Here is a 20689-nt window from a genome sequence, read left to right on the forward strand (position 1 = left end):
CCCGCAGGACAGAGCCCCCACCTGAGATTCCAGAGTCGCCTCACACACACACGATCAGGCTCTGAACGTATGATCGTCACCGCGATCGCCTCGACAAGTTTTATGCCCCCCATACTGGAAGTGAAACCCGGAACGTGGGCCGCGATTGGTCTTCGCGTTCTTGTTGGTGCGCTCTAATCAACAACATGATACGTTATGCCTATTCCCATCCATGTGCGCCTGTTAGAGAGTTCTCCCGGGGAAGCACTCGGGGAGAAAAAAATTCCACACTGAGATTAGGAGCTGGCTTTCCGATGGTCACGTGTTTCGCTCAAGGGGCCAGTGGCTTAGCTTTGACATTATTTCACAAGGCCATCAAACGCATCAAGAAGCATTTTTGGTCTATCAATCCCAGGGTCTTCGACCTGCTAGAGCTGTATAATTTTTCATAGTATTTTTTCGGGAGTATTTTTTCGAGGTCAGCACTAAATATTCCGATCGGAGTGCCTCCGAATAGTCAAGGAGTTTGAAACTCTACATCTAATCGAACATGCAGTCCTCTAAAAGGGATAATCATGAACTTCATGTAAGCCGATCCCTCCTAATGATATAAGTTAATCCCTCCAGCGGCCGGAGTTCAGGAACGAGAGGGTTCGATCGTGCATTAGAGAGAAGCACGTGCCAGTGTCATGCCGTAAACAAAGAGGAATCTGGCAGACATACATTTGTATGTTGTGGAGCGGCTGGCCTTCATTCTTGGTGCAGCTTGTCAATGTGTGCCTAATTGACATGAAAGCTCGCAATGCTCCGTTCCCTAATATGTAGGTGGAGTCACCGGAAAGCTCACTCGCTGAAAATTAAAATGATCTAGTTTTTATGTCTGGGCGCAGTAAAGTATTCCTGGCGTCAGAAATCTAGAGGAAAAGGATGACTCTCCATCGCGGGAGACATCCACTGGCTTCGGTCTCGTCATGAACGGTGACCTATATTCTTGCGCTTAGTCGTGAACTCCTGAGGGCATTGCACAATGATTGTTCCTTTAGAGACCATCGACAGTTAATGTCCGAGAATGAGTTTCAATGTCCAAGCTCCGTATAATTTATTGCGAGCGGTTGACGTTAACGGGTTGTCGTCGCAAAGAGAGTGAACTACCTGCAAATAGTAAGTTTGACCTGTCGCCTGACAAGGTGCGTAGTCGGCGCGGTAGACTTCCGAGGTTGGAGTCGCCCCAGACACTCTATTCAGTTCAGGGATGATTCAACAATCGAATCGGCTTACTCTGACCGCGCATGGTCGCTCCGATCGGGCTCCGAGACCACGGTAGCCCTTTCTGAGATGATTCATTGCAATCAGGGTTGCGCCGCTGAACGTTCGGGTCGTTTGGTACCGACAGAGTCCTCTCGGAGCGGAAGGTCCAGTGTTCACCCCGGAAAGTTCCGGGTACCCTCTGAGCTTACCGGAAAAATTATTATGCCGTTACGGTGGCAAACAAGCGCTCCGAGGGAGAGTTCTCGATTCGCAACCCAGATTCTCGCGATCTCGCGGGCGAATCTCGTGTCCCGTCTCTGAACGTCGATGGCAAGGACGTCTGTCCAGACAATCAAAGCAGACTCGGACACGTCGAAACGGGACTGGATTGGATTGAACGAGTCGGAAGGCATTGCTACATCCACAACGCGTCGCCACTCGCCTCTATCTCATCGCGAGGACGGTCAGCGAGACAAGAAGTTTTCGCGTGAATCTGTGAGCGGATGATTTCCTCGAAGCCACCGAGTCGATAGATTCCAAAGGTCCCACGATGGAGTCGTCGAGGAATTCCACTCGGCGATCGACTGCGTTGGTCGGTTTCTTGCGAGTAACTTGAGCTTCCTCTTATTCATTCGATACTGAGAGCAGAATCGTGCAGAGTTAGAGCTCTCGTCGAAACTTTTTTCGATTTCGACGTCTCTGCAACAATACGCCGAGGTATTATCGACAAGCACGTGACGTTGATTGACAGCTTTTAGTCGTTGTGCTCTGTCCGGTGGCGCCCAGTCGTTATTGTTCACAGGCAATCGCTTACGGCGTAACGGCACACTCGCGGGAACTCTACCGAAGTGTGATAGGTACCATTCTGTCAGCGCTCGAGTAAGACGTGCTGCCGGTCCGGAAATTTCTAGATCTGAGGAATTCTCCTCGACGCTTTCCGAAGATCTGCTGGAGACGTCACGAGGTCGAGGCGTCTGAGTGAGATAACGAGACTCATAAGCCTCGGATTTACGCTGTGGTCTTAGAAATCACTGTAAAATATGTCGGGATACCAATGCGCTTCTCGTAATGCAGCGGTCAGCTGATTTTGGACCGCTACGGTTATGGAGGCGCAAGATTCCCAGAACAAGATTCCTGAGGTCGGTCGCACTATGAAAGTTTCGAAATCGGATACCTTCCCGATCTACGGAGCTGAGTCCTGCGAAAGAAGAACTACGGATTTTTCGATGTTACCAGTCGATAACATTCTGGAAGATATGGCATCTTTTTTATTAAGCGCGAAGACCGCGTACAGATCGTTTCCATCCTCTCCTTCCTCTTATCACTTATTTCGTTCATCGACTCGACTTTCTTCGAGCGCAGCTGTAGAAAACATGCGCCGACCCGAAAAATGACTACTATGTACAAATTATTTACATTCGATGTCACGGTTTCCGAAGTCAATCATCCTTTTGCACTATCCTGAGTTTGCTTGGCACTTCTGCACATTCCTAACTCTACTTCCCTCGCCGATGAGAGACGGCCGTCGCGGAATCGGCTTTCTCCGGATATTTCTGACTTTCCGCGTCGTGATACCACGTTCGAATAATCTAGAACTTATCAAAGAACGTCCACATTTCGACAGATCTGATGAGAAAATATTCGCTTTTCGATAGTATGCCGTTGTTGTACGTGTCACAGACGTGAGAGCTCCCATCACAGAAATCGTCTCCGAGATATAAACCACTTAATCCGCTTCGGGACCCTCCGAATCTCACGCAGGTCGGCGTGCACGCAATACAGTTATAGTTGGCGAACGTTGGCCCGTAGGTGCGAAACTTTGATTTGAATGTATACAGAAAGCTGTCCAAGTGACCAAACCATCTCGGTTTGATGAGGAGCGGATCTGTAGTCAGCACTCCGAACACTGTGCCTTGGAAATCTTTCACAACAACCAGTACTGGTCCCTCTACGCTTTCCATCAATCGATACATTGTGAGAAGGCTGTAACCATTGACATGAGTCGAGTACGTGAGCTTCCAAGGCGCGCACTGAAGTCTCGCCGGCATCGAATTGTACAGATCGATAATGTTGCCGCGGGTGAGTATCTTCGATTTGTCCAACATCTCGGGTCCGATCAGCTCTGGTTCGGAATCGGGTTCGGTGCCTATGTCAACGCTCCTTGGCTCGGGAGGTCTGTTCCCCATGGTGCGGCCGGCGTTTGACGGCTGCGTCAGATGAGGCACCTGATCGGGCAGACGATCCACTCACTTATCAGTGGAGAACAACCACACGACCACACCGGACTCCGATGAGAAGAGCATCCAAAGCGACGACGACTCCAACAAGCACACGGGAAAGTGCCGGTTCTGGGTTGCATTTGTTGAGCACGAGCGTTCGTTACTTCACTAGTGTTTACTCCTCTCTGTCATGTTGTCAGAGTCACTGGAGACGTCGTTATGCTGGGTATCCGGCGCCGCGCTTTTCAAGACGCTGGCGCCCTCTATGCGTTTTCGCGGTGCAACGTTTTGAAGCAGCACTTTCGATTGCGTTGATTGATCCGTCCGGATCGGCGGGAAGTTCATCCACAAGGAATGAGTTTCTCACTAGTTCGCTCGCTTGATTAACGGGAGGCTTGCGCGGTCGTATACATTTATCCGATGCACTTACGTCAAGCGGCGGAGTAGGACATAATGTCAGAAGCATTAAAACCGAATTCGATGACGTATTATGCAGCCATGACGTGATTTGACCGACTTTGCGAATTCTGTAGTCTGCTTGAATCACCGAATCCAGATCGAGCCGCCCATGATCGAAGTCACGTAAGTCGGAGGTCAGCGAGATATTTACCGTTTGTTGGAGGGATAATCCAAACTCTGTCAAAAATGTTTGCCTTCATCGCTTATTGGCACCTTCGTCTAGAATCGCTGGTCCCCGGATCCCCGGAAAATCTTGGAGCGCCGCATCATCTGTGGGGCGTCATCTGGGTGGGCTGATATCCGAACGATCAGTGACGCGTATCTCTGGAGCGTGCCTAGGATATCCGACTTCGGTCGAAATTTCGCTCGATCTCAACCTATCACTATAACAGTCCCCCACAGTAACAGGTCGTCATACTTGAAGAAGGCTTCTTCTTCCCTCAGGTCCTGGATGTGAGAGACCACAGCGACCAAGTACAATCTCGGCGTACCGGCGAATGAAGGAGATAGCAAAAAAAATCAGGGGAAATTCGGAGATACCGCCTCGGGAATGTCCGAGTCGGGGGAATCGTATCCGACGCGACCGTGAAAATCTAAAACAGGGTCAGCGCTCCGTGCTTTCGATTTCCGCTGTATTGACAGGTAGCACGTTCCGAATGTACGTACATATGTACATCGATATGGGGAGAAACAAAGGGATACCGGATACCTCGCATCGATAATTAATGGGAGAGACGGAAAGATACCGAATGCCTTAGTTTCCAAATCGACTGAGTTTTATTGTAGATCTTAACCTATCCACGACTGCATGTTTGTACGAAAACGGTCCATCGAAGAAACCACATACAGAATACATCCCAAGCCTCATGGTGATCGATGTGGGTCACATCGGATATAATTTGAAATTTTGAGCCCGGGATTTCAATAAAATAATCAATGATAATTTCAACAATTTTTTCCCGGAACAAATCATCCCGCAGTTCATCCCGGGATAATTTTAACGATCACAGCTAATTAGCGTCTCGGTCGACGAAACGGTCGGTGAAAGGAAAAATAGTATTTCTCGTTCGCTACTCCACCTTTCATCCGCGGTGATATCAGATCGCGCGCTTGACGAACTCTCTGCTTCTCCCGATTTCGATGATAGGAAAGTAGCGACACGGAACAACGGTGGGTGGAAACCTTCTCGGATAGGTTTCATTGCATCGGTAAGGACTAGTTGAGGTTGTGAACTCTACGGCGTCTCGAGAGGCGTAGTCTATTTCCTGGCTTTGAAGTATGTTTGCACAAGCCTCTCCTGCTTGCAGTCCGTTCTGAGCTCGACAAAGTTCTGCAGAACTTGTTGATCGAGTTTCTCGAGAGCGTGACTATTCAAAAGATCTTGAAGCTTGTTCGGGGACGTCATCAGGAGATTGACCAGGATGGCTAGCACTTCGAACAGCTGCCGGACGATGGGCGGTAATTGCAGCGCACAGCCCCGGTACTCGCTGACGTCATACATGATGATGATAGCTGTGGACTTGGGGTCGTATTGCATTGTTGAAATGTGCTCGTAAACTGCTCTGTGAAACTGGATGCCGAACTCGGTCAAAACTGCGGTACAGTTCTGACCGTCGAGATTCCGTTGGATCTGACCGAAGCAATCATTCACGTAACGACACACTCGCGCACAAGTAGGGCTGGAACTATTCTCCGCGGCGCTAAGGGGGGTTTTTCGTTGTTCGGAGAGCAGCAGATTGATCCAGGCGACCATGGCTTGGATACAGCGTTCAATGCCCTGGTGCATTTTGACTTCCATCTGCTCTATGCATTCACGTTTTTTCTGCAGGCACAAGCCGTATTCGGGTGTCGAAGAGACTAATGGCACTACACTCTTGCAGAACAGATCGTCTAACAGGTGAACCATCGTATTACATTCCCTGACACAGTCGAGGAATGTGAGCCGGGGTTCACTTTTCGTCTCGTTCAGTGGGATGCATCTGAGACTTAGATCGAGGGCGTAGTGAATGTGCTCGACGCAGAGGTGAGTCTGCAGACAATGCCAGATCTGGCAGGCGTTCTTTGACCGTTCAGATTGCCTCGATAATCGTTTACATCGGAGGAGAGCGTGTCGCAGCTCTTCCAGCATGTTAGCTGCCAAGGCTTCCGACAGGAAAGTTTCGCCTTTGAAATCTTCGGCTACCGGAGCGATGTTGATGCTGGTGAGCGGCGCGATGAACATCTGCATATCGCGTCGCAGATCCGTCAGGCCACCGACCGACCGTTTGGTGTGGCCTAGATCCTCGTAGTACTTTCGGAGCAGGAAATCCAATCTGTCTCGTAAATACTGCATTTCGACCGCGATGTATCCGTCGAGATCTTTCTGGAAGATTTGACGCGACAGCTTCTGTAGGAGAGCCGGATCGATCTTGAAAGCGGTCAAATCCTGGGATAGCTGTTCGGTCTTGCCGTACATAAGCAGAAGTTTCTGTAGGTAGTCGCCTTTATCGTTCACTTGGAGTTGAGCGGTTATGTAGTCCTGGAGCTTGACAGAATAGATGTCGGTGACGAATCTGGCCATCACGTTGGTGGGATTGGCGAAAACTTGGTTAACTAGCTGCTGCGTGGTCCGGCATAAGGGGATAATGTCTTTGAAAACATCACTCTTCATGTAGGCTCCGCGCTGCGCGTTCTTGATGAAAGTATCCACACACGTCTGGAAACCCTTGAAATGAGCTAAAATCGAGGCTAACTGGATCATTTTTTCGATGTCACCAATATCGTGAGCGTTCCGGAACTCGTCGATGAGATCGCTTTCAATTTGTGAGTATTTGGTGGTGATACGATTTTTCGTCTCGTCGAATTTCCCGCCTGACGGGAGCTCCTGTGCGATCAGATGTAGTTTCTGGATGAGGTCGGAATTTTCGTAGATGTTCTGTTTCGAGAGGGGAACGTCGTTCACCTCGCTGAGGAAGTCGCCGAATTTGAGCATGAGTTTTTCCGCCTCCTCCGCTCGGGCGCGGGGCGTATTCACAGATTCCAGCAGATCGCCGAGATGAACTACTTTTGCGGCTACTCTGCCGATCTGCATGTCCAGATCCTTGTACGTCCTCTGACTGAGTTTGTTTTTCTCGATCAGATCTTTCACTCTGTTCCAGTGTCTTTCCATGTCCTCCGCACAGTTCTTCTCGAGCCTTTGGCATCGCTGCTCTCTGGAAGGACAGCAGGGTCTTTGAACCGTCTACCGAATCGGTCGCGCTCACAGGCGCGACTCTTCACGGAAAGGCCGGGAACGGATCTCGACAGCACAATCGATGCCCTGTTTACGACTGTCGGTTCGACTTGACAACTCGGCCGGAATGACTAACCTGTGATCATACTCCCGCCGGAGATGGTCGATTTCATTCCTGAAAGCTTCTTCGAGACCCTTCGCGTCGAAACGATCGTCTCTCTGAGAGCCTAAACTCCGCCATGCGAACCGCTCGACCAGATCTTCTGCACAGAAGTTCTCCGATTCGCATTCCTGGATCAGATTGCTCATCTGGAAAACAGAACCGTGATCTGAAGACTTTTCCTATTTGGGGTTCGCAGAGGAATTCGTATACCCACCGCTCCCTGGGCTCCCTGATAGTATTCCAGGGAGGGAGACGAAATAGGGGAGCGCATGCCGACCATGGATGTTTTTGACACATCGACATTCGATGGGACTCGACAGGAACGTCAGCAGTCACTTTGTGGAGGAGGGCTCACCTTGGATCCCGGCACACCGCTGGAGTCGCATCAAAGAACGGATTGGCAATGCCTGATGAACACTGGTATAACAGAAATAGCGACGAACTTCACATGGGAGTCATTCCCGCGATCTGGAATTCACAGACCTGTACTCGTGTTTTCGTTTATTTTCGTGCGGTGTCATTTGACCGCAAAGCAACATGGCGGCTTTTGGGAAAGAGCGCTCCGCACCCGCTAGATGAACGGCGAGCAGAGCGCCGCCTGCCCAAGCCCGCGATTCACTAGCGGGCAGTCTGGGTCTTGGCTCACGGAGAAAGGAGCTAGGATGCTGTCCATTCCAGAGGGCGTGCAGACTCGAAGACAATTCACCGATTTATATTTTCGATAGTGTGAAGTCCCCACCATGTAGAGTGTTCTCCGGAGTCCGGCTCACGATGAGGACGCGCTTCTCCGTAGCGTCTCAGTCATATTCTCGACCCTAATCCATCATATCGAACCCGTCATCGGGCCCGCGGCTAATTGAACTGATCGCTCCGGCGCCCTGCGTGGGCCTCAACCGTAATCCTCAGACAGAGCAGCGACTAGCGATGACAGCTTGGTACCTTTTCTCTCGCCTCGGGGTTCCTATCGCATTATCCTTCCGGGGATCTGATAAGACGAGTCTCCCGGATTGCCCTTTTCCCTACGAGGCCTTGCGATTGGCTTCAGTAGATTTATTCTAGACTCTCGTAAACAGACAATTGTGGGGGCCAGAGCACGACCGAACGCTGGACAGTGGAGCCAAACCTACTGGTCGACAGTAGATACGAAGACAAACCCTCAGAGCCCTTGGGCCCAGAGAGCCCAAGGGAGATAAATTCGAAACTGGGCGACTCACAGCTCGACGTTGGAAGCGTGGGACTAGTCATCAACAACCAATCTCCCCACTCGAGTCGAGATCGTTTTCCTCTCTCCCATTTACGATTACCGCGTGAATTAATTTCCAGATGCGAATTACCCCGGGAACCAGCGTGGCCAATGTCGAGAAGGTAGACCCAATTCCTCGATTCTCCTGGTCGCGGGGCTCTTGGGGTTCCCGACGGGAATCCGTCGTCGAACTGCGTGGTTCTCGCCAGGAGAACTTGTGGGCTCGGAGTCCGAGAAAACTCTCAGTTGAAAGAAACTCCTCGAGCAGATACTCTCGAGAATGAGTCGTATGCTCCTTAAAAGCTACGCTCATTCTAGTGGAGGGGAACCAAGCTCCGAATGTTTTCGATATTCTCCCGCCCCGCGAGCAAGGTTACGTGCACCGAGAGCAAAATATTTCCCTCCGACTTGGAACGACAAGCATCCGACAAATTATGGACTCAAACTCAGATGAATCACATCTACGGCTAGTCCCGTATGCGATGCCCTCGCGTCGGAGGAATGAGTACCGGTGAGTTCGTTCGCGATTCAAGTCAATGGACTTCATCTTGATCTACAGGATCTGTGAGAAATACCGGAAACTTTCAGGTTCGATATCTGGGCTGCAGCGGTGGGCATACCGATCGTGTTTCTCACTTGCATGTTGGCGTTCTTCTCGATTCCCCCGAAGCACGATACTGAGAAACCATGGGCGATGGCTTTCGTCGTCGATAGATGCCTCGGTACGGAGGATGTAACTTTCAAACCGACTTCGAAATGCCCGGCCCTCATACGAAGCTCCTTGTCGATGCTCAATGAAGCCATCGAGGGATATCTGCACGTGTCGAAGCTGCCACCCGACGAGAGGCTCGTCAAGGAAGCCGAAATGCACAAAGCATTCATTTCAGCCAAGGACTCGGCAATCAAGAAAGACATCGATTCGGAGCGGGAGGTTCGCACCGGAGACGGGAATTTGGACCGCGAAGAGTGCCTCAGTCTGAAAGAGGTAGCGACAGCTCTTGCCATGGACGAGGGAGAAGTCCTCCAGAGGATCAACAGACTAAGAGCTTAGTTAGTCGGGAAAAGTCTGCGGGGAATATCTGCATTTCGGGGAAAATCGGAAGTTCCGAAATAGGGCCATTTCTATACATACGAATTCATCGAGTTCGACCCCGTCCTTGTTTTGATAAGTTTGTCGGCTCTCGAAACTTTGAGCCGTACGTTGATTCGAGCCTTCCCAGTGAAAGAAGTGAGTTTAATTGTGTGATACCCTTCTGTACAGGAATAGTTCGCGCTTGAGTAGGTATTCCTTTCATTGCCTATTATTTAACTAACTAATTAGGCTATCCTAGTAGTCTCGGGATTCCCACTACTGACCACAATAAATGTATTAGTGATGTATCACACAATGAATTTGTGATCGAGGCGCCGAGAAGCGTGAAAAAACACTACCGTATTCCATGTAGGCACAAATATGCTAGCTTCTCGAGCGGAGGCGCATTGGGCCAGCTCGTACGATTATTGAGACCTAGTAGACAAACGGGGTGGTATACGACTTATGGAGGGAATGATTACCACCCCGGTTGCCCTCCCGGCTGGTTTTAGGTCTGTCTCGTATTTCGGGGAGGATTCGAGAAATGATTCTCGAACCAACCTCGGTCCTTTGTGCTCGCCGGACATCGTACCACGTCAGCAGCGGAGAACGTGCCCACGTCTCATCGAACGAGCCCGGCACAACCATTCGAAATCGGGCTGAATAAACAACTCACTTAGCTCTTCGGTCGCCGTAATGATGAGTCCCGCGCCGCGATTCCGAACAGGGGGACTTGGTGCTCTCTTACCCCCCTTCGACTGGAAATCTCTGTAAGTGCAGAGCTTGACGATAGCATACCGAAGGGGAAAGCTCGTGGCGGGGTCGGAACTTGCGAGGGAGGGTCGTTTTCTGCCCCGGAGCGCTAGAGATATCTTCTGCTTTCAGAGCGAACGTCTTCTGTGGGTGCGTTCTCATCATCATCATGTTGTCGACATTGATGCCAGTCAGCTGGGGGAAATTCAGCGTTCGAATGGACTCAAGCGGAAGGCCCATCCAGCGGAAAACGAATCTCGTGACCAGGGATCCGTGGAAGAAGCTCATCGACTCCGGATGCTTGATTCTTAACGAAGAGCTCTTCTTCGCGCCAGACGAGAAATGTCCTGCGGTCATCAAGAGCGCCCTAGAGGAGGCGAATTCAGTCTTCGAACGCTTCCGACTTTCCTGGCCGTGCTACCAGCTGAAGCAGTCTACACATTCAGTGAATTGTAGCGGATATAAGAGATCGATGGCAGATAGAAAGATTGAAGACGAAACCTGATTACGACGCGCGAACGAAGCGACGGATTCTTTAGAATAGATCGACATGATCAGGGAAAAGTTTCTCTGATCCCGCGGTGTATACTCAGAAAGCACACGGAAATATCATCGGCACAGGTCGGTTGTCGAGACAGGAACCAGCCTCCGAGCTTCTCATTCACCGTAGGGGAACCTCTTTCTCAGATATCGGGGTGCTTTCTGGTCGAGTATCCATGAATCTAGACAGCCGAGGCGTTACCGATTGTCGGGAACGTTTCAATACCCCCGATCATGAGTTAATTCGAGTCGAGTTTGTGCGTGCGACGCGTGGAACCCCCGCTCCCTAAAGTTATAAAATAAATTAATTGTGCTATATGCTCACATGCCAGAGTTTTGTAGACATCTATGGAGTACAGGAATCCGTCAGAGTATCACACCCCTAGGATCGCCGCGGTACTTCCAGGTGAGGCAAACTCCAGACATCTATCTGATTTCAGCAGTCATGATCAGCTCAGATTCCTCCCGGGATGGAATCGTCGAATCTCACGCGCATCGACAACCTCATCTATCCGAGAACGCATTCGATTAAGCAGTATGTATTGACCCTCTCGTCCTGGTCCTGGAGCTTCGTCCGGCCGAGGCCCCCCTACTGGATGGAACTTAGTCCCAGGATTCTCGGAGCCCAGCCTGGTAGGGACGAAGTACCTCAGATAATTTCCGCCGCACGGTACATTGAGTCATCCTTTTGATCCCACGATTTCGCTATAGAAATTGGGTCCAACTCCCAATCGGAGCGCCTTCGTATTCCAGAGAGAAACTATTCTATTATGGGGAGGACTTCAAGATGCCTCCATGGGTGTTCTGTATGCCCTCCAGGGCGGCGGAAGCTGAATCAATGAACCACCTGATGACCATCCATGACAATTGAATAAGCGAAGTACACATGGAGTGCAAACATTCACAGACTGTACTCGTGGCGGAGGTGGTGCTAGGCATTGAATCCGTGGAACCTTGCAACCCCCTCCTCTCATGCATTTCATAATTTGAATGGAGGAGAGTGTTCCACACCAGGAATTCTCCCGCCGCCAGCGTCTCCACACAGATTGGGTCTTTCTGAATGTTGCCCCTGTAATTCGAGAGTACGGGACGCTTTCGTTTCCGATGTCTGCCATATTGGACTCCCCAATGATGATCGTTCAAGAGGGCTGTTCGATTACTCAAGTTACCCAGAACTACCTGACGCAGTATGCAGGGGTTCATTGCTGACAAAGAGACAAACATTAATTATTCCTTCTATATATTCATAGTAAATACACACAGAAGCGGCTCTTTTCCAGGAGCCGCTTTTATCCTGGCGCCGAATCCCCACCCCTCTACTCAGATATCGAGCCTATGTCTCCCGACAGGGTCATTGGCGTTCATTCTATGATGCGCACTTCTGAAACCTGGATTTGACCACAACCGTTGCGCGGCACGAACGGTTTTCACATGAGCACACAGATTGGCGTATGAGCAGATGACGATGTGCGTCGAACGTGCACGCGCGATTTCGTCTCGATTTGGAAGGTGCGCGAAAAGGGCTTGACCGTGATTAGGTGATAGCTTCTGATCTACTGGCTCCAGTGCATCCCAGCGGCGTTCACAAGGCATTCGAGCTACGTATAAGTCTCGATTTGTTGTGGAGTTTCACGTACACGAGTAACGCGAAAAGACCAAGCATTCCAGCCAAGAGTGGAAGAAGCTGGGAGAACGTATCAAACATGAGCAGCAAATCAGTCAGGATCAACGGTCTTCCCGAGGAGAGCACAGGCCGCTCTGGAAATCAGGCCAAAGCCTCGAAAGGAGGGTCTACGGCAAAATGGTGAGTGTCGAATCGAGCGAAATCAAACGAATCTCTGTAAGCACAATGACCGGGGAAGGCCCACTGCGGGAATACTGAACGAAACCTTTCAATTTATCGTACTCATACAAAGAACCATCTCGTTGTGCAGGTCTTGTCGCGTAGGTTTGCTTCTCGCAATCCTGCTCCTGATCCACCTCATCGTCTCAATCTGGAGCAAGTATTCTGCGACGACCGGGAATAATTATTGTGCAGGATCTTGCGACGACGACGCTTCAGCCATTTCGAGCGTTGTCCAGCGCTGTTTCCAGAGGCATACGATTCGGGCATGCGAGCTCTTCTACTACGAAGCGCTGAGTAACTGGTTCATGAAACTGCATCCGGAGCCGTACGTCGAAGGCATCGAATCACAGAGTTCCGATGATTCGATCGAGATGAGCGACTGGGAGAAACTGGAAATCTTCTCCTCGCAGTTCAGCACTTCGATTCAAGCGAGAAATTTTACGGCGACGGGGAATTTACTCCGCGAAATTTTTGGCCACCTCACGGCCAATATCAATAGAGGACCAATCGATGAGCGCCAAAGCCCTGCGCTGTGATTGCCTTTCTGGTGCCCTCTCTTTTCGTACTCATTCCCCGGATAACCTCATTAATGCCTACCTTAATATTGAGAAGCTTCTCTCGGATTCACAAGAGAGGTCCCTGTCGTGTGGAGAAGTATTCACCAAGGTGTTTCGCCTTATTCGTCTGGCCTCTGCTCCTCGATGGTCTCGGGGATTTTCTGTGACCTAATCGAAACTGCGTGATGTCACACGCCTGAAAACGCCGTATCTTCTTCACAACGTGGCTTCGAGGAGTCGTCGGTGAATTTTGTGGGTGGGAAAACATGAAAGATCAGAGAATAAATCATAAAGAATCAATTAATTGCCGTCGGAGACGAATCCTCTCTTGATCGCATATCTCTCCCGTCTAGGACAACCGATTTCTCTAATCAGTCGGATAGGAAGTTGGTTTTGAATCCTTCGGCAGCTCAAGGATGCTAGCTTTGGCTCAAACTCCTTCTGAATTTCGCACCGCTCATCGATTCGCCGAATGTTCGGTGGAGTTCCCATTTTCCTCCGGTCGCGTTGCCCGAGGGAATGATCCTAGAATTATTTCGATTCTCCTCCCCCGAATCGGATATCTCCATCGCTGCCAGCAGGCTTCGGTCCGCCGACACCGATCCCTTCGGCCTCACCGAAACACTCTATAACGAGTATCGAAAGATTCTCACCTTCAGCATGCGCTTTCCGAGTACTAGAGAGATATTTAGGTATCCCTCATAAGAAAAAGAGCCCGGCTGGCTGAGGGCTCGGGGGTGAGCCGGAATGGCACGGATCAAGCACTGGACTCCGAATGCTGAGACCTTCGGAGACCTACCGTCGATAGCGAACGGCGATTCAACGCTCACGAATGCTCCGCGGACTCGAAGATCGGATCCCGGTGAGGTAAGGTTCTTCGCTGTGCAACCCTCCTGAATGTGACTTTCCGGGTTCTCCTCTGGCCCGAATACCCTACCTACCCTGAGCGCCTGATCGATGTTCTTTAGGACGCGGGGCCTCTCCAGCACAGACGGAGGAGCATCATTCGAGAAGTTCAGGAGAATCCATTTCAGCGAATCGGACTGAGAGCCTGTGGCGCTCCGGCTCCGACCCCGTTCGCGATTCTGTCGACTGCTCATTCGTAGAATTTCGTTGCAGCACGTCCCGAATTCGTGCTCTCGAGAAAGGAATCCCGAAATTCACAGTCAGGGCTCGGATGATTCGCCCTAGGTGGATTCAGGGAGAAGCTCCAATCGGGAGAGCTTAAGTCCCAGGGAACTTCTAAACCCCAGGTTTCTCCATATCTAAGCGTTGCTTTGAACCGAACGCGAGTCGAGCTCTCTCAAATCCCTCTGCGAATTATCCGTCCATTGTAGCAGGTCTACAGAGAATTCGTATGAAGAGGTTATGTACGAATTTAGGTATTCTTGTGCATATCATTATGTATCGCGCTCTTCCACATCCCGCCCGACTCCCATCGCCCCTCTCCCAATGTGGGAGGAACCCGACAAAGAGAAGAAGTTTCGCTGTTGTTCTGCTTCTGACAGTAGTATTATTGAGGATGAACGCATTCCGGATGCCGGAACACGACTCTTCCGATGCTGCCGCGTACGAGGAACTAACACTGCCGATGAGAGCTCCTCCTCCGAGTATTTGAGACGTTCGAGCCTGATACCCCCTCGATGAATCATTGGGGTGAAAAAAAATGGAGGCTCTCTCATCTGATCTTAAAGGTCCGAAAGAAGACTTCCGCGCATTAACAGCCCAGAAGCGAACGCTCGAAAATAGATCGGCGAACAGACTCAGTCAGTGGTGTACGCGAAGAGAATATTCGGAAAGAAAATAATGTTCGCCCGTCGTATATTCTGCCAGACCGCGCGGTTCTTGGCTGCCGAAGCCAAACACAAGCACATTGACGAGATGGTCAAGAAAGCCAAAGTTGTTGTTTTCATGAAAGGAAACCCAAAAGGTGAGTCTGAAACGCGCGTTCGCCATGCAGGCGGCTTCTGGATCCAATCCACCTTGATTCCACCCTCCCTTCTCGATTCGGACTCCATGGTTGCAAGGCCTTGCTGTGACATTTCCTCCGGAGATTCTTCTGGAGTCGCGTCCGGCGTCCAGAGTCATTCTCGACATGACCTCCCCTTCAAACATATGTGAATACGTGTATTCATCTTGGAATCACGAAACTCGCGATCCATGCTCTATTCCGGCGAAGTGCTGAGAGTCAGCCTTGATTTTAGTGATGTTCTGCTAATTGGAGTTCTCAGGGGTATTTCAAAACGTCGTAGAGGTCATTGCAGACGCGGGGCTGTCTGACTTGTCATATGTATACTTAAGAATCGTTAAGATTTACTGCTAGGACAGCGAGGGGATGCCGAAAGTGTTCAACAGCTGAAAGGAAATCGATGAGACAGGTAGAGAGTGTAGAAGAAGTCCGGAGTTCTGTGAGATCGAGCTCCCTAACGCGATGATTTTCTCTTAGGTGCAAGGCGTAGGGGGATTGGGGTTCTCCGTGAGACGTCGCCCAAAGTGTCCAGAGCCTGTCGGATGAATGAGGTCCACGACATGGGGGAATTTATAACGAATACCTATCGTTTCTTGCAGAGCCTCAATGCGGCTTCAGTAACGCCGTTGTCCAAATAATGCGCATGCACGGCGTGCCCTACGAATCGTATGACGTCCTGCAGGATGAAGAGCTCCGGCAACAGATTAAACAGTTCACAAATTGGCCCACCATTCCCCAAGTACGCCCAAACTCAAGGCTAATCATACTGTGATTTCAATTCAACTAGCTAAGTATCATCCGGAACTTCCTTTGAAGGTTTTCATCAATGGAGAATTCGTTGGAGGTTGTGACATCATGCTGGAAATGCACAAGAGCGGCGATCTCGTCGAGGAACTAGAGAAAGCTGGAATTCGATCAGCTCTCCTGGATGCAGAGCCACCGAACAAATAGCGCTTTCTTTCGGAGAAAGTTTATTCTGTAGAAATGTTCCTTTCAATCGTTTTGTGAGACACCAATAAAACAAAGTCGTTGGATTTCGTATCCCTGACAGCTTTCGATGGTAAATGGATCAGGGGCGGTTCGACAAAGACACGATCTCTGAAAAGTTTGATCAGAGAATTCGCGTTGTGAACGGAAGAGGATTATTCCGCTCACAAAGTTCGAAAACCTCTTCATCCACTCCCCTCCGTTGGGGTTGGGGCAACGATTTCCATCTCTTGCTTGCACGCAGCTTCCCCCCTTGATATCTCTGTTGTCACCAGCGGAGAAACTTTTGGGATCTTCGCACAATCACAAACTCTCGGAAGCGATTTAAACGCCGAATGGTTTATCCATAGCCGATGTCCTATTGATCTTCCTCAAGTCCAGATAGAACTTCCCCCATTTCGTTGCGTTGAAAGGTCGCCCGATGGCCTTTCCGGTCTTCCAGAGACTCTTCGCTGCTTGGAAAGGAGCCATAACGAGCCGATAAGGAATCGTCAATAGCCCCCAGATTGCCTTCACCTGGTGATTGGAAAGTAGGAAGGTGAAAACCCAGTGTGAAGTCCCACAAGGGCGGGACACCAAGCCGCATCCTGACAATCAAGACTCCCATTGCGCTACCCCGCAAAGCCGAGACCGTGACTTGCGCCGCAAATCGTGGCGGCTCCGATCATCAGGGAAGATTTGGGGATGCGAGATCCTGCGTCCAGCGGAGCTTCGCCCCAATTTCTTCTGGACGAGTCGATGCTCCCACAAATCATTCTCTTAATGAGGTCATTGGGCCCTGGGGGAATCACTGAATTTTCTGGCTCTGGAGTGCGGTTTCCTCAACTTCTCAGTGCTCCTCCGAAGATCTTTTAAGTCAAACCGGGATCGCAAATAATTGCCCTTCCCACAGATCGCGCTTCTTCGCAAAGTCTTGCCGTGTTCGATGACATGAGGAGGTTCCTGAACTTATGAAAGCCTCACCTTTTGCTTGGCTACCGCAGCCAGAGGGTTTGCTAAGTATCTCTCGAACCCGGAATCTGTTCTCTCCGTGACCACCTCTTCTGCTAACAAATCCTGGAGAGTTTTGTTGAGAGGTATACCCAAGTCGGCAGCGGACGATTGGACTTCGACCAAGGTCGCCTTCAGCCCATGGTGATGCGAAGCCAGCTGTTCAGAGAGGGAGACTCTGAGTTCTTCTAGCACCAGCATTCTAGGATTCGTCATTTCTGCCCTTTTATTCGGACCCATACCCACCGATTCTTGCGATGTGAGAACCACGGAAATCGCAACGAGAGCTAGATTTGTGCCGGGTATCCGCATTTCTGTCCAGGATTCCCCTCACTACTACTCACAAGGGTTCGTCTCCTCCACACCAATATATCGGACTTCGACGTCACGAAATAGCAACGTCCGCGGACACACGTTTCGGAATTCAGCTGCGGCTTTTAAATGCGCGGCTCCCAAAGTTCCAGACGAGACTCTTCTGACTAGAAAGATCTCACGCTCTCTGCTCAGAATTTGATTGAGTTCTGCACGACATGTCCAGGATCGGAGGTAGCTCGGTTCCAGATCCCAGATCCCCATTATACGGATGTCTGAGGCCCCGGACGATTCAAAGTACTGGTCCATAAGGCAGCATTGACAAGCACACCGGAAACGCTTATTCCAAGTGGGTAAATCCTTTATTATTATGTACCGCTGTCTTATCAGATCCTCAACTAGACACATAATATATTAACAGGATGGATGCAACGTGCCGGTCCGAGTCTGACGTCCAATCACTCAATCGTTCTCGCCAAAAGCAATCTCACATCGACGGAAGCCCCGCTTTCTGACGGCATTTCTGCATGAGAGCCCTGAGCATGAACTGTTTCCTGGAGAGCTCTCGTACGTGCTGCAAAAAGGAATTCGAGAGCTGTAGAAATTCAGCCGTAGATATTCAATGAGACCTAATGAAATGCTCGGAAAGAGATAGTGGATACTTGTGGTCCCAAGCGGATGTCTAAGGGAATTATTTGAGGACTGAGGGTCGGTCCTCAGCTCAGGTTGAATTGAGGAAAAGACGCACCTTTAAGAAGGTATCCAAGTCGATCACCTCCTTCCTGAGACCTTCTCCGATGTAGTAGATCGCGTCTTCGACGGCGCTTTCCTCGGCGTAGGCGTTCACCAGCTGGCGGTAGAGAGGCGCTGTGGTTGTGACCGCGTTATCGATATCAACACCTCCGTTCTCAGAATCGGACATTTGCTCGACAGCCAATTTCAACTGCTCATTCTTCTCTCGGAGTACGGTGAGGTTGCTGTCCAACTCGCGACAGTCGTTTTCCATGTCGCTCATGAACTTCTGGAGCTTGGCTTTGCCTTGTATTAATTCTTCGTTCGTTTTCTTCAGAACTTCCTCCTCGGCTTTCGATTTTTGTTCGAATTCCAGGGCTCTGTAAAGGATTAGTTTTGAGCGGACGACCTCCCCGATCTCCTTCCGGTCCGAATCGCGTCGGTGAATTACGTCGAGGAACACTCGGCTGACTCACCGATCGGTGATTCTGCTCTCCACGGCAGACAGGAGACTGATACGTATGTGCTCATCAGTGATGCTGAGCGTGTTGTTGTTCGAACTGCCAAAGCCAGGGTTGCTAGACGGACTCGGGTAGTTCACGCTCGAGGAGCTGGGGTAGGGCATCGGGAAACCGGAAGCGCTGCTCGAGGGGTATGGGGTAGCCGTGTGTCTCGGTGTTTGATTAAGCTCTCCAAGTGGTTTCGAGAATACCGGGGGAGTCTCGCTGAACACCATGATCATGACCTGGAATCATAGGGTCGAAAATCCTTGAATTATGATCCCTCAGTCTCGGCTCTGAAGCACTATCCGTCCGTGAATTCATCCCGGGACTAACTCAGGAGGAGGATCTGAATTCCCCTCTCAGGGCTCTCGAGATCACGATGATGTTCTGGGAGAATGCCACGACGGACGAGTCTCTCCGCACACCACGGAGGTGATCATAGGAAATTCTGAAAACCATAATAAAAGCTCGGCCGATACTTGGCCGAGAAAGTCACCTTAAGGACTCCGACGATGTCACTGCCAGTGTTGCCGTTCCAATCGTGGAGGTAGGGTAGATAAACTCGACCGCTTTCATCGACGTTACGGGATACTTTTATCTGCATCGTCGGGGTGGGGCACACGAAGCACAGCGGAGCATGATACGGGTGGGTGTCCAAGACCCAGACCCGTACCGGGAAGTAGTAGGACTTGCCTTTGTATCGGACAGGTATCGTGCCTAGAATGTAACGCAGAATCACTCAATATCTTGAACGTTCCTCGTTCGTCGAGCTCCTCCGGAGCTTTATTGCGAAGGACCTTTCGACTTTCTTCTTACCGTCAAGGCAAACAAGCTCCTTTGAGCTCCCGTCATTGAAAATGAATGTTTCTGCCTTCGGGATTAGGCCTTTGTAATGGTCGGACGCCGCCTGGATGTCCTTCCGAGCCTTGTGGACATACTGGTATTTCTGCAAGATAGGGAGACGATAAGCACTGAATCTCAATAATACTAAAATAATTCAGCCATTTCTCGCTATGATCCCTTCTTGGGAAACATCGAAAGGATCATTCTCCGAAGATATCGTACGATAACCCCGGCTCTGACGAAAACCCAGGCGACTAGCAACGGCCCAAAATTACGTCGGGAGCTTGTTCCGCTGTTCGATGCTTTACTCGATGCGTAGTCGCCAGTCTTTTCCGCCAGCCATGATCCGAGACATCAGCTGCAGGCTTCAGCCCCCCATAGCGGGTAAAAGTTTTTTCGGTAAGAGTTTTGTGTGTGTCTCCACACAGAGAATGGAGAGCTTCTTGCCAGTTCCAGGAGCTAGCCCGAACTCTGGGAGGTACCCACCGAAGACAGACACTTCTCGACGGCCGCTGGAAGAGGTGGCATTGTAGGATAGAAGACCGTGGCCGCGGTCACTCAGGGGAAACGTCTTAGGGAATCAGATGGTTCTCCTCGATTCAGACAGAGTCCCAACCAAGCGAAGACAACGCTCCGATAATCAACATCACATCTGACGGCACTGACTGAGTCACTCTCCTTGCCACACAGCACCACAGGACTCTCTGTGAGCGACGGTAGTGGGAGCGGCGATGAATGTGTACAAGGTCTCTTTCTCACTGTGGCCGCCGCTGGGACTCGGTCACAGAAAGACGCTCATGGATGTCCGTATCCCTCATGCCTCTCTCTCTCGAGGTCCTTCGGAGGGCGGCAAATTCAAAAAAGCTCAAGTCGCGCGAGAGCAGCTCTAGCGGAATGGTCGCCTCCACGGTGCTTCCACTCTCTGGAAATCTGCACGAACTGGACCGAGTTCCAGGCGGGCAAACCTCAAGTAACGAGCTGTGCCGGATCTCTCTCATTGAAGATGCCTATGAGCTTGAGCGAGCGCGAACATGGACAATGCTTCCCGACGTGTTATCTTCTC

General features: G+C 50.6%; 8 protein-coding genes across 8 annotated transcripts; 4 read left to right on the forward strand and 4 right to left on the reverse strand.

Annotated features, from left to right (window-relative positions):
• Positions 1-2446: 2446 nt before the first annotated feature.
• On the reverse strand, positions 2447-3548 carry LOC114827985 (nuclear receptor coactivator 7). Its single transcript, XM_029112482.1, has one exon. The coding sequence runs from the start codon at positions 3411-3413 to the stop codon at positions 2817-2819; it is 597 nt and encodes a 198-aa protein (XP_028968315.1). The 5' UTR covers positions 3414-3548; the 3' UTR covers positions 2447-2816.
• A 1120-nt stretch (positions 3549-4668) lies between these two features.
• On the reverse strand, positions 4669-7770 carry LOC100908526 (exocyst complex component 5). Its single transcript, XM_018640899.1, has 3 exons — positions 7635-7770; positions 7253-7425; positions 4669-7096 (listed from the first exon to the last, which is right to left on the reverse strand). The coding sequence occupies exons 2-3, from the start codon at positions 7423-7425 to the stop codon at positions 5164-5166; spliced, it is 2106 nt and encodes a 701-aa protein (XP_018496415.1). The 5' UTR covers positions 7635-7770; the 3' UTR covers positions 4669-5163.
• A 1149-nt stretch (positions 7771-8919) lies between these two features.
• On the forward strand, positions 8920-9910 carry LOC100899434 (uncharacterized). Its single transcript, XM_003746937.1, has 2 exons — positions 8920-9033; positions 9111-9910. The coding sequence occupies exons 1-2, from the start codon at positions 8957-8959 to the stop codon at positions 9571-9573; spliced, it is 540 nt and encodes a 179-aa protein (XP_003746985.1). The 5' UTR covers positions 8920-8956; the 3' UTR covers positions 9574-9910.
• Positions 9911-10236: 326 nt separating this feature from the next.
• LOC100899801 (uncharacterized) lies at positions 10237-11202 on the forward strand. Its single transcript, XM_003746940.2, has 2 exons — positions 10237-10364; positions 10480-11202. The coding sequence occupies exons 1-2, from the start codon at positions 10291-10293 to the stop codon at positions 10850-10852; spliced, it is 447 nt and encodes a 148-aa protein (XP_003746988.1). The 5' UTR covers positions 10237-10290; the 3' UTR covers positions 10853-11202.
• Positions 11203-12386: 1184 nt separating this feature from the next.
• LOC100899576 (uncharacterized) lies at positions 12387-13596 on the forward strand. The gene is made up of 2 exons (XM_003746938.1): positions 12387-12691; positions 12822-13596. Exons 1-2 carry the CDS (start codon positions 12591-12593, stop codon positions 13267-13269), a joined length of 549 nt encoding a protein of 182 aa, XP_003746986.1. The 5' UTR covers positions 12387-12590; the 3' UTR covers positions 13270-13596.
• A 1408-nt stretch (positions 13597-15004) lies between these two features.
• Positions 15005-16309, forward strand: LOC100899151 (Glutaredoxin 5). The gene is made up of 3 exons (XM_003746935.1): positions 15005-15220; positions 15859-15998; positions 16076-16309. The coding sequence occupies exons 1-3, from the start codon at positions 15097-15099 to the stop codon at positions 16208-16210; spliced, it is 399 nt and encodes a 132-aa protein (XP_003746983.1). The 5' UTR covers positions 15005-15096; the 3' UTR covers positions 16211-16309.
• A 261-nt stretch (positions 16310-16570) lies between these two features.
• Positions 16571-17613, reverse strand: LOC100908665 (uncharacterized). The gene is made up of 3 exons (XM_003746998.1): positions 17483-17613; positions 17210-17395; positions 16571-16762 (listed from the first exon to the last, which is right to left on the reverse strand). Exons 1-3 carry the CDS (start codon positions 17546-17548, stop codon positions 16571-16573), a joined length of 444 nt encoding a protein of 147 aa, XP_003747046.1. The 5' UTR covers positions 17549-17613.
• A 286-nt stretch (positions 17614-17899) lies between these two features.
• Positions 17900-20368, reverse strand: TSG101 (tumor susceptibility gene 101). The gene is made up of 6 exons (XM_003746934.2): positions 20113-20368; positions 19600-19729; positions 19280-19500; positions 18757-19025; positions 18297-18660; positions 17900-18122 (listed from the first exon to the last, which is right to left on the reverse strand). The coding sequence occupies exons 1-6, from the start codon at positions 20152-20154 to the stop codon at positions 18036-18038; spliced, it is 1113 nt and encodes a 370-aa protein (XP_003746982.1). The 5' UTR covers positions 20155-20368; the 3' UTR covers positions 17900-18035.
• Positions 20369-20689: the final 321 nt, after the last annotated feature.

Source organism: Galendromus occidentalis, unplaced genomic scaffold (assembly GCF_000255335.2).
Source record: "Galendromus occidentalis unplaced genomic scaffold, Mocc_1.1 scf7180000077511, whole genome shotgun sequence".
NCBI classification, from domain to species: domain Eukaryota; kingdom Metazoa; phylum Arthropoda; class Arachnida; order Mesostigmata; family Phytoseiidae; genus Galendromus; species Galendromus occidentalis.